The 19,724-nt window shown below is 32.8% G+C and overlaps 2 protein-coding genes across 2 annotated transcripts; both read left to right on the top strand.

Annotated features, from left to right (window-relative positions):
- The first annotated feature begins 6,843 nt into the window (after positions 1-6,843).
- On the top strand, positions 6,844-8,603 carry LOC124538419. Its single transcript, XM_047115472.1, has 2 exons — positions 6,844-6,982; positions 8,337-8,603. Exons 1-2 carry the CDS (start codon positions 6,910-6,912, stop codon positions 8,522-8,524), a joined length of 261 nt encoding a protein of 86 aa, XP_046971428.1. The 5' UTR covers positions 6,844-6,909; the 3' UTR covers positions 8,525-8,603.
- Positions 8,604-16,314: 7,711 nt separating this feature from the next.
- Positions 16,315-19,267, top strand: LOC124538384 (esterase FE4-like). Its single transcript, XM_047115428.1, has 3 exons — positions 16,315-16,526; positions 17,022-18,301; positions 19,025-19,267. The coding sequence occupies exons 1-3, from the start codon at positions 16,347-16,349 to the stop codon at positions 19,224-19,226; spliced, it is 1,662 nt and encodes a 553-aa protein (XP_046971384.1). The 5' UTR covers positions 16,315-16,346; the 3' UTR covers positions 19,227-19,267.
- The last annotated feature ends 457 nt before the right edge of the window (positions 19,268-19,724 follow it).

Genomic DNA, 19,724 nt, shown 5'->3' with positions numbered 1-19,724 from the left:
CAATATTGGTTCTGTTGCTAAAGACTCATTTCTTTGTTCTAATTTTTCAAGTAAAAACCCATCAAATTGTAAGTTGTCATCATCTAAATATGTTGATTTCATTTCCTTAGTTAATGTTATCCAAACCTGTCTGTTATCGTGCCTTTTTTGCAGAGATTTTTTTATTTTGTCAAATATTTCATGCTTTATTATTTCTTTGTGTAGGTGCACTGGTTGGTACTCTCTAGGCATAACATACGTTTGGTTTTGTGTATCCGCAATTGAAGTTATGGCATAAATACTTATCTTATTATCATCTGGTTTGGCTTTTATTATAAATTCAAATCTTAATTTCTCCATTATGTAGGTACAAAAAAATGTTACATTTTTTTTTACATGCAAATACAATTGTCGATTTATAAGGTGATGGGGTTTTCCAAATTAAGCAATTTGATTCATCTAAAACAGTGTTTAATTTTGTTAGTAACAAATAAATTTTAAAATTAAAATAAAAAAAATACAATAATAAAAGCTGAGTATTACAAACCCAAAACAGTGAATTGACAATTGCAAAGTTTAATTTTTAGACAACAAATGAACATTAATTAATAAAAAAAATACTTTTATAACATAAAAGTCTTAATATTTTAAAATTAACTGACACTTCACATGTCATTAAAAAAAATATAATATCTTTTTTTACTGAGTCAACCTTCTTCGACTCAACTGCACAAAGACAAACAACACAAAGCTTACATACATAAAACAAGAGGTTTTCACAGGGCGCTGACTGACCGAAATACAATTTTTTTTTTGTGTTGAATTGTCGCTTTGCGTCTTATCATGTGATTCCGGCTGAGAATACTTTTATCGCAAACTATCTAAATTTTGTATCATCTAGAAATTGCTTCTAGAACTTTCGAGAAACGAGCACATCTCAGTTGCAAAGGTCAATGTACATTGACGATATGAGGATCTCTAAAAGTACCAATGTCTATGAGCGGTGGTGAGCACCTGGTGACCACGACAAACTGCTCTGATTGCCAACCAGATTTGAGGATAGGAGATTTGTAAACAGGACTTAGATGTAATAAAATGAATTGATTCCAGCAATAAATCCAGAGATATTTTGTTCCAGATAGATGCTCTTCACAGAAAAAACAAAGAGTGATATCTTTAATTAGATAAGCACAAACCATTTATTCCGAGGTGCAATTCTAGAATTTAATTATATCAAGGTCGTAAATTACTCGCAGCTACCGTTGGCTACAATCCTCCGCAAGATGCCGCCATTATCGCGAGTTTTATTTGAATGCAACAGCAATTATACCTAGTTAAATAGTTAGGTCAGTAAATAAGCGGATAATAATGGGATGCCTTGGAATATATATATATTTACTACATTGGCTTAGTACCTAACTAAGAAAGCTACAGTTCTCTGAATAAAGTTATATTCTATGCGGAATAAAATCTCTATTATGTTATGGGCAGCGACAAACAAAACTTATCCGCTACAAAAGTAATTGCTTCTTCAGCACACGTGACCAAATATTGCCAAATCAGACAAATTTTGCAGGCAAAGTCAATAACTTTGCATATATTTAGGAAAACATGAATCAAATTTAAAAACATTACTAGTTTCATGGTCTCAGATGCAGGCAGGATTATCTTCGAACTAAAATGTCCATAAATATGTGATATTCCTCAAGTGTTTATACACTTGGAACTGTCACTTTGACTTTATATCGAATGTCGACTTTACAAGTATTCTGAAGTGAACACCTATTTACTTCAGTGTAAAACATACGTTCGGGCTTTCTGTGATGGAATTCGAATATTCGAGATCAAAGATAATTTATCTTTTGAATGTAGCAATTTTGTTTAAGAATTTCGGGCAATTCCTTTATTAAGGATTCCAAAAAGTATCTTGTGCAGCTGAGATAATTAAATAAGTATATATTTATATGGTAAGACTTAGATCCTTATTTCCTCTTGAGCTTCGAACTGGATCTTACTACAGCACGCTCTCTATATTCTCAATTTTGGCGTAATTTCATCCGAAGAAAGGTTCTTTGTGATGTTTTTCTCCATACTGAGAGTATGATGTATTTATTCATATAAATCAATCTTTTAAAATTCAGTGGTGCTACCCAAATACTCACGTATTCTATCAGAATAGCATTTCGGAATACGATAAGTATATTGAACCAATTATACTGCAGCAAAACAATTACATTTGGGAATGAAAAAGATAAAATGTCGGTTATCGTAACATAGCGGTAACGTTCAAAATAAACTCCTGTATATTTCCGACAAAGTGCTATTTGATTTGACAAATTGCATCCTTTGTTGGCATCAAACTGTCGATAACCCCTCGCTATTTGTCGACCTTTTCCAACTAAACGATTTCATTCTCACCGACTTGATGGAACGCGTTATTATCAGTTTCTAAGATGTTCATAATATATTCACATTTTCGAGAATACGAAATAGTTTTAATAAATTGTAGGTATAAATTTCCAATGTCTTCAGAGTTTTCACGTGTCTATATAGGTTTTTTGATGTCGTTTCCCAGTTTCAGCCAGTTAAACTACAAACACAAGGTATACAGTATTTTAAAGGCCGGCAACGCACCTGCAAGCCCCCTGGTGTTCCATGTCCATGGGCGGCGGTAGTAACTTTCCATCAGGTAAAGCTCCTGCTCGATTGCCACAAAACCTCAGCTTGCGAGATTAACAATTCTTATAGTGCCAATGTCCGAGGGCAGTGGTGACCACCATTAGGATATTTCTCTTTTTGCCTATGGATATAAAAAAAATTAAATTAAAATTTAAAAATTTAATTAAAAAATTTATACAAAAAAGTTGAAGTAGCTTTCCATCGATTTTAAACAAAATGTTTCCATACTGTTTTAAATATTTCGTAATCCATCGTTGATAGGACATTTTGTCTCTTTGTCAAAACTGAAAACTGTAACGGAGCTAGGAAGAGAATTTGTCCAGCAGCGAATTATGATTAGCTAAATATGGCTACAATAGATGAACTATGACGATATATACTATTTGAAGTAATATTAACATGAAATAACTGTTACAAATTTTACGACTACTAAAAACTTTAAATTATTCCATGCGTCATAAAGTGACCATTTAATGATTATGGAGCTCATAGCATTATTTTTGTTTCTTTCTGAGAATGCAAATAAAAATGAACTCTATTTGAAAAGGTCTTTAGATAGGTTTTATCTAAAAAAATGGGTAAAATTCTGGATAATAACAATAGTGATTACTATTGTATTAAATGCATGTCGTGCTCGACGATGAAGGAAAATCATCGTGAGGAAATTCGACACACCGTATGAAAATATGTGACGTGTGTATCCAATGTACTTGGTGGTAGGGCTTTGTGCAAGCCCGTCTGGGTAGGTACCACCCACTCATCAGTTATTCTACCGCCAAACAACAGTACTCAGTATTGTTGTGTTCCGGTCTGAAGGGTGAGTGAGCCAATGTAACTACAGGCACATTGACGATGTAAGGAATAGTTAATAATTCTTACAGCGTTAATGTCTATGGGCGATGGTGACCACTTACCATCAGGTGGCCCATATGCTCGTCCGCCAACCTATACCATAAAAAAAAAAAAATGGTAGAAGGTGGATAAGGGCTATTTTATAGGATATATATATTTTATGTTATTATTGTACCTTTGTTTTTTATTTTACTTTTATTGTACAAATCTACTAATACACATACGTCCTGTAATAGTTTTACAAAGCAGTTGACTACAAGATCATCATGTAGAACCTACAAAGAAGAGACACGAAAACTAAGAGGACACTCTTTTGATTAAAATTAAAATTACTGAAAGTAGAAATTTGTATTTCTTATATTTTTATCAGATATAAACAAGTATATACAAGGTCTAATAAATAAATTTTAATAAAATTAACTGTGTTCAGGGACAATCCAATTTCTTTTTTAAAAACGCATATTTTGCTTTTTGTATTGAATTACTGACTTAATCTTTTAATATTATATATATTAAAAGTCTGCTAGAATTTTCTTAAGTTCATAATCAGCTAACTGCTATACTGCTCAACATTGTATACTTCTGGCAAGGTACGTCAAAGGTGGTAGGGCTTTGCGCAAGCCTGTCTGGGTAGGTACCACCCACTCATCAGTTATTCTACCGCCAAATAACAGTACTCAGTACTGTCGTGTTCCGGTCTGAAGGGTGAGTGAGCCAGTGTAACTACAGGCACAAGGGACATAACATCTTAGTTCCTAAGGTTGGTGGCACATTGACGATGTATGGAATTGTTACTATTACTTACAGCGTCATTGTCTATGGGTGATGGTGACCACTTACCATCAGGTGGCCTGTATGCTCGTCCGCCAGCCTATACAATAAAAAACAAAAAGGTTCCTCTTCTCCGCCATCCACATCCAGTCAGGCCTCTCCAGAAGTAAACGTAATAAAAAATCATTTCTTAAGCCTTATTTTTTATAACCTTAGAAGCTACGAAGTAAACTTTAATATTTAAACAATCTTCAAACACGATGCTACATAGAAAAGCTCCCCAAACAACGGATTAGCTTTACAAGAGCCTCAAAATAAGGCAAGGGGAGATATCAATAATTCTCTTTAAGTCTCTTTTTAATATTATTTAAAAAAACATGGATAATAAAATGATTTTATGGTATTTATTTAAGTAGCAGAAAAATAAATGGTATAGGGTAGTGGAAGATTATATGAACCACCCGATGGTAAGTGGTCACCAGTGCCTATAGACAATGGTACTGTAAGATTATAAGATTATAACTGCATATTAACCATTATTTACATCGCATTTGGGAACTAAGATGTTATATCCCTTGTGTCTGTAAATACACTAGGTTACTCAAAGTAACACATCAATACTGAATACTGTTGTTTGGTGGAGGAATATCTAAATCCAGACAGACCTATAATTTAGAGTAGAGACCATGGTATAAGGAAGGTCTTGAGCATATAGAGAAAGAGGACCAAAGAAACGATGAATGGATTGTATGAAAGACGTTACTTATTTGAAAAAATGTTACTTGTGAGATGACGTCTGACAGAGAAGTATGGAAGGGGAATACGTACTGTGCTGACCCCAGGAAAAAATTGTATAAGGGTAGGAGGATGAAGGGGAATCCCAATATCTGGCTTTTTCAATGTCATTGAATCATTGTTATTATTTTTAAACATATCGCGTTGAGTACTCAATACAGTGTACATTCTTTCCAGTCATTTCGTCTGATATGGCTGGAAATAATGATACTTGTGAGATGACGTCAAACAGAGGAGTATGGAAGAAGACAGACGTGCTTTCCGAGGCACGGGAATGTACACCCCATCAACTTCCAGACTCCGAGCTGTAACTGAGAATATTTCATCTGATAAGTCAATAACATTATTTCGACCAAACCTGAGCACCCAAAATCTCATGATCTGCCTTTTATCTAAGTTGTAACCTTTGACTGAAGACTTCTGTGCAATTAATTATTCTCAGTAGTAAATCGATCACAATGACGTCATCTATCCATATCGATTTTCTAAGATTTAACAACTTATTAATAATGACCGCGTCATTATATGTTACGAGTATTATCGGAAGAGGGGAATAACCTTTTTAATATTAAACTAATAATATTCTAAATAACAAAATAGTAAGTAGCCTATTCTGCAGTCCGCCTACAGATACTATATAAGATATCTGTACTGACGTATTAGCGACACCATTCCTTAAATCATTATTATTATTATCGTTTTTAAGGTTCCCTCACGCAAACTTCCACCGAAAATTGGTTTGAACTAAATCTCGTAAGTAGTTTTTTTATACGTCATAAATCGTAAACCGCACTTTGATTTTCATTCAATCAACTCAAACTTAAAAATTGAATTTAGAAATGTCAGCCTTTGTTACTTGCTACGGAACCCTTCATATGTGATACCGTCTCGGACTTGGCTGCTTTTTTAATTATTATTTATAGAATTCTCTACCTTGGCAATCTGCGTTTATAAAATAAGCCATTCATATGAATGACCTCGATATGAGTATTGTTAGCAGAAGGAATTCCTATGAACCCCTTTCATGTAGAGCCATCATACCTCTCGGTAAGTGTTGAGACACCGTGTCGTTTCAATCTGTAATGTGTTATACTTTCTGTGCTCTTTAGTTTGGATTCCAGTTCATTGTCAAGAGTTGATATTCTTATTATCGTCTGAGAACTGTTATTGTATCTAGTGATCTTTTGATTGATAGTGTTGATCTTTAGGGCATAGAGTTCATATTTGTTTCTCATATTGTAGAGATGTAGTAGTAGTACAATATCTGGTGTGGCTTGTGGCTGGTATGGCAGAAATCTCTACGTTACTATCGCTTGCAATTTTTTTTATATACTAATTTCCTAGATTTTTTTGTGTTGGTCTTTTCTGACCAAAAACAACTTGTAATAATAACGAAAATTTTCTGCAATGTTTAGAAGTATTCTGTGTGTGCAATATGTATATAACACAGAAATATTTCTCTATATAAATTTATATTAATTAATTGATGTATTATATTCAACAACATAAACAAAACTCACACACACAACACACACAATTATATGATCGATAAAAATGAATCATATTATGTATCCTCAATAAATACTTAAATGGAACGCATAATTATGTATTTATATACCACATTGCTTATCAACTTAGAAATTCAAAACGAAAATTTTGTGACTAAGAACTCCACTTTGCTTTGTTAATATAATTTATATTTTTCCTTATCTTGTAATTCCCCTTTTTAACGACAATTTCTAAGAATATATAAAGGAGGTTATATTTCATTTAATATCAGTTGTGTTGAAACAATTGTACCTTGTCATACAAATATTAAAAAAAAAATTCAAAATGAAATTTGTTATTTTTGCGTGTGTGATCACCTTCGCGTTTATCACAGTGTGCGGTCAGTCCATACCAACGAGTAAGTTTTATTGAATTATTGTTTCATTGCGCAGGTGCAGTGGTTAAAAGACATACATCACAGGTTCAAATATGAGCAAAAAAAGCTTGTATTTATGATTTATCTTATGCAAGTGCAAGAACTAAGTGTAAGTCGATTTCTGTCCCAGTGATTATGGGACGAGCTGGATGCAGAAGATCGGTTATTGTCTTATTTTGAAGAGATGCAGCTGTAGATGTGCAAATATTAATGAAAATTCAAATTTTGGTAGTGCAAAAAGTTACTGGCTAGGTAGAAATCAGTGATATGGCCGTTTTTAAAAAAATGTAAAACGTGCGAATATACATTGTCAGTTTACAATTAAATCAAAACAAAACCTATCATAGCTATCATAAGCCTGCGATTGCTTGTGGGTTACGCACTAATATTTTTAAGTAGTATTTTTAATTTCCATTATCCTTTACACAGATTATAAAAACAAATCAGAAAGGATGATAAATTTCACTCATTATATTCAAATTCACTAGTGAATAAAGCACTTAGTCAATAATAATATTTAATTACTAGCTTTACACCCGATGGGACACCCGATGGGACATCTAATCGGATATCATTATAGCGTTTATGTTTTACTTTTTAATAACTGTGCGATTCTGTATGAACTCACTTCGTAAGGCATTTTTTGTAGAAAAAAATATTGTAATAATATCGTTTTCCATGTCGCATTCTCAAATTTGGACCGATAGTTGTTTTAATACTGTCAAATCTCCATTGTTTAATATTTCTTTTTTAATCAGAAGAATTTTTTTTTATTTTATATGACCCTTTTTTAAGTTGCATTGTGGACTTATTTAATAATCTCAAAAACGTAATAATTCAAAAATGGTTAAAATTATTGCAAAAAGTCACCCCTATTACCTCCTAACGGGAATACATCGAATTACTAGCCCTGTAAATAGTCAAAGCCACTTATCACATCCTGATATTACATACTCGCATACTGCGTTGAGTTTCGATTTTCATAAGTAGTCTAAATAAGTTGCCACGATGAAAATTTCAAAAATGACGAACTTCACATACAACTTTTACAAACAGTTATATTATAAAGATGAAAAAATAAGTGTCACGGGGATTGTTCCAAGCTTTCGATTAATGATTTGTGATTTGATTACACAACAACGCGATTTTTATGACATTTTTCATTTTTCCGAACCGATCCGACTTGGGAACCTTCAATAAAAGAGCGTACTCCTTCCTTAACCTACGACACACCTGCAAGTCCCCCTCTGTTGCCAATGTCCATGCACCTTCCATCAGGTGAACCTCCTGCTCGTTTGCATATAACATTAACCAAAAACTGTTGTTTTTTTTCCAGAAAAATGCCCACGGGGCGAGCACTCGGTCCTCTACTGTCCACAAAAGGCTGAACCTTCTTGCGAGAACCCAACGGTCCACGACCTCCAGGGCCCCGCAGCTTGTGGTATACCGGACTGCTTCTGCAACGCCCCCACCGTGAGGGACACCAAAACGAATAAATGTGTCCCGTTGTCAAAGTGCTCATGATTTCATATAAGACCTGTTATTTTATACTATTAATCATAGTAGAAGAGGTTGTGAAAAATAAATGAATGAATGATTCAAATTTTTTTGTCTTCTTTTTAAAATTTATTTATTTTATTATCTAATATTGTTTTACGGAAATTACGTCACTAAACTATAGTAAATTACTTCTCATAGTCATATTCTCATAAGTAGCTTAAATTGTTTCTAGAGTTTACAGACACACAATTATTAAAAAAACTTTTTGATTTAACTTTTTTTTATGGAATTGGTTAGCGGACGAGCGTATGGGCCACCTGATGGTAAGTGGTCACCATCGCCCATAGATAATGACGCTGTAAGATATATTAACTATTCCTTACATCGTCAATGCGCCATCAACCTTGGGAACTAAGATGCTGATGCCTGTAGATACACTGGCTCACTCACCGTTCAAACCAGAACACAACAATACTGCGTACTGTTGTTTAGCGGTAGAATATCTGATGAGTGGGTGGAACCCACCCAGGCGGGCTTGCACAAAGCCCTACCACCAAGTGAATTTTTTTGTGAATGAAATTATGTCTTGATAGCTTTACATATAAACATTTTTCTTAATTTATGTTTAAATAATTATATTAAATATATTTGTAATTATTTATACAATAGAGTAATAAAACATTTTTATACGATTTCAAATATTGCATTTTAACTTTTAGCCCAGTGGTTAGAACGCGTGCATCTTAATAGATGATTATTTTCGGGTTCAGGCAAGCAGCAAATTAAGCACATATATGTAGTGCTTAATTTGTGTTTATAATTCATCTCGTGCTCGGCGGTGAAGGAAAACATCGTGAGGAAACCTGCATGTGTCTAATTTCATCGAAATTCTGCCACATGTGCATTCCAGCAACCCGCATTGGAACAGCGTGGTGGAATATATTCCACAACCTCTCCTTAATGGAAGAGAAGGCTTTATCTCAGCAGTGGGAAATGTACAGGCTGTTACTTTACTTTTCTTTACCTGTTAGTCAGGGAGCGTGGTTCTCTTATGTTTCCGAGTATTAAAGTAATATAAGACTTGAACTCACAATGTTCGAGATTTTTTTATGCATTATATATGTAACATTATTTTTTTGATATAGTTCATAAAATCATTGCGCTTGTTTCTAAATAAAAGAAATAATCAAAGTCTGAACCTGAGCAAGTATAAATTTATTCATATACATTATGTTTACGAATAAAAAGGAACAGCCTCTCTCCTTAGTAAATCAAAAAAAATTTGGCATATAATAGTAATTTTATATAGCGCTCGTCTGTGCTCGAATTAAATGCCAGATTACTAAATTCAAGCAACAGAATTGTCTACGAGGTTTAATTTACAGGCAAACTTTCGCTTGTTACTAAGGGCAGGTACTACCAGTATTCGCCTGATTCTTCTCACTGATGAGATTTTACACATTGTATAAATCGAGGTTACGTACTAATTGCTCAAATATTCTAACTTACTTAAGCGATTCTCAAATTTTAGCTGTTATAATGCAGGCCAATAATTTTAATAGATTTGGGAACGAAACAATCGCCTCCTGGCTACAATATATATTTAATTAATTTGACAAAATAAGACCTGCTGAGTTTCTTTCGCCGGTTCTTCCCAGGTCAGGGCATTCCTTTTTCCGAACAGGTGGTAGTGTTTAATTTGACCATCTATAAAAAAAATGTAATGCTTCGTTGAATAAAGTTAATTGAGTTTGAATAATTAATAAATAAATTAAAAAAAAATTAAACGTAAATTGGCTAAAAATCTGTTAACAAATCGTTTGTTTATATACTATATCTAATAGTAACTAAATTTAAGCAGTTGTTAATGCGTCAACATTCCTCAAAGTCAATAAAACGGTTAAGTATGCATTATTAATGATTGTAATTACCATACCGAATTAAATAAAACGGTACTATTCGACGGTAACAATTCCAGGATTCGGGAGTACAGTTAAGTGTGATCAAACGGAAGTCATTAGCTTGGATTAATTCGGTGGCTGGCATTTTAATTAAACCTTTGAATTTGTTAGCGGATATACGCGCTTTAGACTTATATCTTATTAACTAGCTATGCCCGCGACCTTCTACGCCATTGAATTTAACAAAAAATATATATTATATGTATTATTGTAACCGAACCGGTGGTAGCTTCACTTAATTGTTAATTGACGATTCAAAAGTGCTTGTAAAAGCCCACTTGAATAAAGTTTATTTTGATTAAACTTAGCAGTTTTCTATAATCATATATTCATAATTATCATCGCTTATTCTACCAAAGAAGAATTCAATATTTTTGTGTTTTGTGGTGCGAGTAACTACAGACAAAAGAGACATAACATCTTATTTCCAAGACAACAGATTACGTAAGGGATGGTTAATATATCTAAGACGGTGGTGACCAATACCACCAGTCGGTTCATAACAAAACATAGTTCATAACATAACATAAAATTAACAGCCCATAAATTTCCCGCAGTACAGCTAAAGCCTCTTCTTCTTTCGAGGAGAAGGTTTGGACCATATTCCACCACGTTTCTACAATAAAACCTTTACATACATATGTATATATATGTAATACATATGGCCGTGGATGTATATGTGGCCGAATTTCATTGAAACAAGACACATAAATGTTTCCTCACGATATTTTCCTTAGCTGCCGAACATTAGATGAATGGTAAACACATATTAAGCACGTAAAAATTCAGTGGTTGTCTTTGAACCCGGAATCATCGGTTCTAACCACTGGGCCATTCACTAATAGACATCCACTTAAAAAAATAACAATAAAATAAATAAATACAAATTATAAATTCAATTCACACAACGTTGTGAAACTTTTTCAAAAACCTGTCATTATATTAGCTATGCCGTTTTCTATCCCGGTTGATAAATTAGGATGCTCGTCCGCCGGGAAATTACAGGTTTGGACCAATTAGCAACGAGCTGTATAAATTTCCGTTGGATATTTGTATGTATTTTTTAATTATATTAGAAATATTTGCCCTACTTATAAATAACTGAGTAGTGATGACAGTAACGAAATGATTTATTTTACTGGATAATATTGGACACTATTAATTATTAGGTAGGTACTGTCAGTTGTTCTTCAACATATTACAGTGACGCATATTTTCATTTTAAATTAGTCAATAAGACGAAATAAATACATTTAAAGTTAAGAAAGACTGTACTGAAAACAAATCTTAAATATATATGAAACTGTAAATACATTGGGTTTAGTTGAATGAGTTCGTACAATACCTTTGCTATTACAGTGAAGAGTATTCTTCATATATCAGATGATGATGCAGCGATAAGCCAAGGTTGTCTTAATATTGTATAATTAAATTTAAAAAATATATGAGTGGCTATGACCAGGTGAAGTAGCTCATATTACTTCGACAAGAAAACAGCTGATGATCTTCTAACAGATAAGCATAATTTCTCTTATCATTTCTAAATACATTTTCCAACAAAACATAATTACATCAAAATCGATTCAACAATTTAGGTGCTACGGTTGCAGATAAATGTGTATCTTCTGTCTATATACGATAAACTCCCTTCTTTTTTCAATGGGGGTTAAATAAGTAATACCTTTTCGTTAATAGTTTATACAGTTAAAACTAAATAACATGACTTAAAATAACAGTTTACGTAGCAAGCTTAATACAGCACTAAATAAAAGCAGATCAAGTTTGAAACAAACAAACTGCTGTACAGGTAAAGCTAAACCAATTTGACTTCGGCCCCCATCAACTCTCACAAAACATACAAACCCTTTCTCGGTCGAAAAGTCTAGAACTACAGTCACTAACTTAGGTATTGAATAATTCCACATGGAATTTATATTCTGTTTCAATTCTAAATAACAGTAAAGTAAAGGATGAGTGAGCCAATGAAACTACTGGCACAGATATAACATCTTAGTTCCTCAGGTTGGTGGTGTATTAGTGATGTAAAGTTCCTTATATCACCAGTATTTGTCAATAGTAGTGACTGTTTTCATAGCCTATTTCTCGCTCATTTCTAATTAAATGATAATTACGATGCGAGACGAGATCAGTTATAAACACAGCATTAATTGGTAGCATGGAAAATTTATTATTAAATAATAATAATAATATTTATAAGCCAATTACAATGTTACTTACTACTTAAAATTATTTATTAAAAATTTAAATTTATAATTAACACTAAAGACTAACTTCTCGATTGAAGTCAAATCTAATAATAATTGACATTGCTAATCGATTAATAATGCATCCTCGGCTAATTCAATATTTCACAATATCCGTCCTAAATTATTTTACTTAAACAGATAATAAATTCCAATCTAAGCTATATACCTATACTATTATATACTATGGTTTTACGTAACTAGCCATTTTTATGATATAAAAATACACACACATAAACAAATACACACATGTGCAGAATATTTCGCGTTTAACTGCCTTATACGAGGGAAAAGAGTTTATTTATTTATTCTTATAAAACGAAAACAAAAATTACTTCAAACTGAAATTTGAATTTGGAAGTATGTATTTTGGAGCGTATACTATAACTGTTTTCGCAAACCCCTCGTCTGAAACTAAACACTTCACAACAGTGAGTTGTGGGAGAGTATAACATATTTTATGCTCAGGTATACAGGTATACTAAACCAAATATATTCAGCGTGAAGAGCCAGATGCTCTCAAACTTTACGACACGATAACGCATCCGATTATATTTGTGTAAATAATTATAATTTATTCACCTATTTAAATACTTATTTAAAAAGTATAACACCTAGCCATATCGCACTATTGACAAAAGGGCTGGTTTAATTTTTTGCGCTGAGGATCGGAATTAAGCATTCTTGACACAAGCTAGGACAACAACTAACAACTAACAGCACGTTTTTTCCGAAGGCCGAGATATAATCGCTTACACTAGTCTAATGAAATACGTTAGACGAAGTTTTAGACCGAATATATACAATATATTACTGTAAGGTCGTTACCATTTTTACACTGCTGAAGGTGCAACAAATGCAATACATGTTTCGGCTAACTATAATATATACCTTTAATGAATATTATATGTTATATTTAATGATAATAAAAAGGGAGTCTAATTAATTATCAGACAGTTACACACTAGAAACACATGGGACGAACAAATAAATGCTTATAGAAGTTTTAATTTTAGTCTTCAGATGTAAATGGCTCAAAACACCGCTTGGACGTTCGCGTTGGACGCTAAAATGTGTCGTAAAGAATATAATATGATAATACACTTCAAGCTATGGTTCTGCGATTTTACCAAAAAATATTTCTATATTTATAACTTAAACGTAAAAATAAGTTTATTTGTACAGAAACATAATATAACGAGCACTATTTTTATAACATATCTATATTTTTTATGTATTATGGTAAATAATTATTTATATATGAGAGAACTCATATAAATAAACTTTTACATTATAAATAGATTCCGTCGTTTCCAAAGAAAAAATCTGTATCAAATAAAAAATAACTTTTCCAACTTTAACAATTCTAATAATACCAATGATTATATACTGTAGTAACCATTAGGTGACCCATTTGTCAGTCTGCTTACCTTATAAATATAGAAATCAATAAATAAGAAGTGACTTTCTCATTGCTGGAAAAAGGGAGACCTTTTTCTCAACCTTAAGAAAAGAGAAATGGGCACAACTAATTTAGTATTCATTGAAAATAATGATGTATCGTTGTTTAAAAAAACGTAAACATTTTTCTAAATTAATATAAAAGAACTCTTTCAAGCTTACAAAGACGCTAAAAAAAACCGAGTTAGCGCATAAATTAAATTTACACAACCCCATGGAAATTTAAATAAATTTCAGTCCTTAGAAATATAGAGGACCTATTTACAAGTTTGTATTCTCTTTGTAGACAAAGCTCTCGAAACAAACTCGAACGACCATCTTGAAATTCAAAGCTTGGGGCTAAAGATAAAAGCACTGCACGGAAATGACCCAAAGTTTGGAAACTTTTTCGTATTTAAATTTTCTTTATACTACCTCTTTTAAACCATGCAAAGAGTAATAATGTCATTGGTAACTTTGTTTTCCTCGTACTTTACACCTGCAGTATCTTGGATGGAGATTTTTAAATTTATGGTACAGCTTATTTATATTTCAGCTGTCTCGTTTATCTGGTGGCTAGTTTATAAAACAGGCGGTCCCAGATACGACTCTCAGGTCGGGCGATAAATAGTTATTGGATTTTGCTGGCAAACGTTTTTATCAGTAGCTGATCGGAAATAGTAATGGTTTCAGTTCTGTGCTTTCCATATAAAGTACAACAGTTGACTAGCAGGACATTATTTTTCTATTAAAGTACATATAATAAATAAATATTGGACACATCACATACATTACTCTGATCCGAATTTAAGTGGCTAAAGCATTTGCGTTATGGAAAATCAGATGTAATAACGGTACCACAAACACCCAGACCCATGACAACATTCTTGTATGTTGTCATGGGTCTGGGTAATGAACTTTTTCTAAATCGACTCGGCCGGGAATCAAATCTGTTACCTCAGAGAGACGTATCCATGAAAATCGGTGTACACACTACTCGACCACGGACGTCATCAAACCAAGTACAATTGATAAAACTTGGAGCAGAACCGTTTCGGATGCCGTGACTCCAAATGTAACGATGGCATAAGTGAACTACTTCTTCGCCTTTCCACCTGTGGCGCCTATGTTATATAATTTGCTGGTATAAAATATTATATTTAAAATGAGTTAAAGTAACAAAATGAGATTTTTATTTAATTTTCTCCATATTTATTTCTACTGAAAGAATTTAATATACACGTTTTTAATTAATAAATAAACCTGTATGTCATGTTTTTAGCCATGAGCATGTAATGCGGAGGAATGAGGAACGAAGAAGGCCTTGAGTATGGATGTGGATAGATTTAGAGGACGACCAAGGAAACGATGGATGGTTTGTGTGAAATACGATATGGTTATAAATAATGTTACTTGTGAGATGACGTCGTCAAATAAAATTGGGATAAAGCAGGAGCAGGAGGATGATGATGTCATATTTATAGCCATTTTTTAAAGACGTGTTTAAGCTTCAAATTTTTGTTTTTATTACCGTGTACATTTCATTTGATTATGATGACTTTTCAAAATATTTATCAATTAGCTTAAATTAATGAAATAGTTGGCAGTCGATCATGAGGAAAGTGAGAACTAAAGTTTTCATTTATATTTTGAGTGCTTATTAAATTGTATATAAAAAGTAAAAATGTAAAACAGCCTGTAAATTACCCACTGCTGGGCTGAGGCTTTCTCTTCCATTAAGGAGGGGGTTTGGAACATATTCCACCACGCTGTTCCAATGCGGGTTGGTGGAAAACACATGTGGCAGAATTTCAATGAAATTAGACACATGCAGGTTTCCTGCTGAGCACGAAATGGATTATAAACACAAATAATATATTTGAACCCGAAATCATCGATTGAGATGCAAGCGTTCTAACCACTGGGTCATCTCAGCTCAATTGTATATAATAACTACAGAACCATAATCGCCATAAATTTATTTAATACTAATACATACATAAAAATCAATGCACATATTGGTTCCTAATTAGCTATCTTATCGCCTACCGTATTTTAAGATCCACAAGATAACGCAAACATTACGTGTCCCTATTTGTTTTGGCCAAATAATCTATTATCAATGAAATTATAATTATCAGAGTTATAGTATTAGTTCGGGTTTTTTTTTAGTTTAGAAACATGTGGCGATCGGTCGTGTTATTTCTCGTCGTGAATAGCATTCTTGCTCAAGAGGAAGATTTTAAAACAGTCACTCTAGAAGATGGCATTGTGAGCGGTGAAAAGTATTGGGATGGTGAATTTTATCAATTCTTCGGCATACCTTACGCTACGATACCAAAAGGAAGGGATCGATTTCAGGTATTATTTTTCATTTATTTAAAATTCACTAAAACTGTCAAAAATATTTGACAAGAGAAGCGTATTTACAAAATGCTTATCTTGTAAATATCTTCTGCAGTAAAAATTTAATGGTTAATATACAATTACAAAATTTAAAATTGACATTAGTTTTAATAATACGTGTATAAGTTTTCATAATTCAATATATATAATTAGTATTATAATAATTAAGCATTTAGTAGGTACACAGTTTTGATAACTTACAACCGGAACCTTATTATGAATGGGTCTAATAAAAATCTTCGTTTAATTAAAATTTGGTAAACATCAATTAGTATTATCGATTGTATTGTTGACATATGGATCTGATAACTGAAGTTTTACTTTCTCCCTAGACCATCTCTCTCCCTCTAGCCGCTCGCATCAAACACTTCTTTCCTTTATACCTCATAATATTTTAGACTAATTTAAAAACAGAAATTGTTAAATTAAAAATATTTTTCCCAATTTCAGGCACCTCTCCCCGCTGAGCCATGGGAAGGAGTATTAGAAGCATCAAAGAAAACAACAATATGCCATCAATGCTATTACACTGGTGATAATAATGATGAAATTATGTTAGACGGAGAAGATGACTGCCTACTTATTAACTTGCTTGTGCCTAAGATAGCATCAGATGATAATCTAGTACCGGTTGTTGTTTACATACATAGTGGAGCGTTTTCTGGTGGGGGTGGCAACATGGCACACTTCAATTATTTAGCAAGACATGACGTAATCACTGTCAGCTTCAACTATAGACTAGGTGCATTTGGTTTCGCCTGTCTAGGCAATAAAGAAATACCTGGAAATGCTGGTTTGAAAGACCAAGTCGCTGCTCTACGATGGATTAATAAGAACATCAAAAACTTCGGTGGTGATCCCAATCAAGTTACTCTCGCCGGATTTAGTGTAGGTGCAGCGATGGCCGAGCTCCTATCACTGTCTGAAGCAACGACTGGTTTATTCAACAAATTAATTTTAGAAAGTGGTTCCGCATTATCACCCTTCACTATAAATAGAGATCCGTTAGCTACAGCCAAAAACGTAGCACTATCACTTGGTTATAATGGAACGGACAGTTTGGACGAACTGACAGAATTTTACCTAAACGCTACTGTTAAAGATTTAGCTGAGAAAAGTTTAAATTACTATTTAAAAAATAGTACATTCGGTTTCGCTCCTTGTGTTGAAAATATAATCGAAGGAATAGAACCGATAATAACTGAGTCTCCATTAGAATTAATGAAAAAAGGTTTTAACAAAGATATTGCAATCGTAACAGGCTTCTCAAATATGGAAGGCATTAGTCGAACTATTAAGTTCGGTGAATGGAGAGAGGATATGAATGCCGATTTCTCGGAATTCCTTCCAGCAGATTTGAAATTCGATGATGAAAAAACTAAAAACGATTTCATTCGAGATATTAAACAGTATTACTTCGACGGTAAAGAAGTGAAGGCTGACACGCTGCAGAATTACGTGAATTACTTCTCTGATTCCATGTTCAAATATTCCATAATGAGATCCGCTAAGCTACGTGCGAAGATGACCAAAAAGCCTGTGTACCTTTACCAGTTCTCTTTCGTTGGTAAATTGAATATAGAACACAATTACATGGACAGACTTAAAGGCGCAAGTCACCGAGATCAGACGGCGTATGTGCTTGACTTTTTCGGTTGGACAAATAATTATAAAGATTTAGATACGAGAGAAAGGATGACCATGATGTGGTCTGACTTCGTTAAATATGAGTAAGTCATCATTGTGTTATTATTAATTTACTGAATATTATTGTAGAACCGAGATGGCCCAGTGATTAAAACGCATGCATCTTAAACTATGATTCATGTGCTTAATTTGTGTTTGTAATTCATCTCGTGCTCGGCGGTGAAGTTAAACATCGTAGAAAACTTTCATGTAACTTATTTCATCGAAATTCTGCCACATGTGTATGCTATCAACCCGCAATAGAACAGCGTTGTGGAATATGTTCCAAACCTTCTCCTCAAAGAGAGAGGAGGCCTTAGCCCAGCAGTGGGAAGTCACACGCTGTTAATGTAATGTAATGTCAATTGTACAAAACTTTTTTATAGTACTACTGTATTTAATAGCTGGTATTTATATTAAGTGTGATTATAATATAATTAATATGTCATCACTACTACTTAGGTACAATATGTCGTATGTGTAATAATTTTGACCCAAATTAGAACGGCAAAAACGTCGTATATATTTATGAAAAGAGTTAATTTTTGTGTTAAAATCTCTTAAAAACCTTTCAATCAGAACTATCTATGATACTTTATTGGTATAAGAAAATAATGCATTTTTTACCATTCATATGTATTTTTACTTACGACTTTATTCACTAACAGTCAATTTTGTTTCTTACGCTTTCTCTAACAAAACCAGCATTTCCTAAAGTTTTAGATGTAATTTAAATGACTAATAATATTTATTGTTCTCCTTTACAGAAATCCAACAGCATTCGAAACTACTCTAATACCTTTCAATTGGCTACCTTATACAAACGAAAACCAAAACTATATGGAAATAGACAAAAAATTACAAATGAAAAAGGGCTTATTCGACGAGGAATGGAAGTTTTGGAATAAAATATATGAAAAATACTATTGGAATCCTACTGCGCCAAAGCTTCGCGATATTAAAAAATAAACATTTCTCATAAGTAATATTATAAAATAATTAATTGATTAATTAGTTACATTATTTTTTATTACTTCTTGACTTTTATTTGCAAAATCGATACTGAATAATTATAATAGAAAAAATTCTTAGTTTAGTTAATACGCTCTCAAATTAATTTATTCAATGTAATAAGTATATTACTTATTGATATAGGTTGGAAACAAAAAAAAACTTATTTTGAGAAGAACTGGCGAAAGAAACTCTAATTACTTTCAACATAATAAAAAATAGTTTATTTTCTTACAAACGACCCACCCCGGCTTCGCACGGGTTGAATACTGATACTAAATATTATACAGAATTTGTGTATTTACGACATCACATTAGAAACATCTAAAATTATCAGTGTTACTTTATTATATTGTCCATGTGTTACTAATCACTCTATCTATTAAAAAAGCCCGCACCAAAATCAGTTGCGTAATTTTAAAGATCCATACACAGGGACAAGCAGCGGTAAGCGAC

The sequence above is a fragment of the Vanessa cardui genome, chromosome 20 (genome assembly GCF_905220365.1).
Source record: "Vanessa cardui chromosome 20, ilVanCard2.1, whole genome shotgun sequence".
Lineage (NCBI taxonomy): Eukaryota > Metazoa > Arthropoda > Insecta > Lepidoptera > Nymphalidae > Vanessa > Vanessa cardui.
This window is presented reverse-complemented; position numbering and strand designations above follow the sequence as displayed.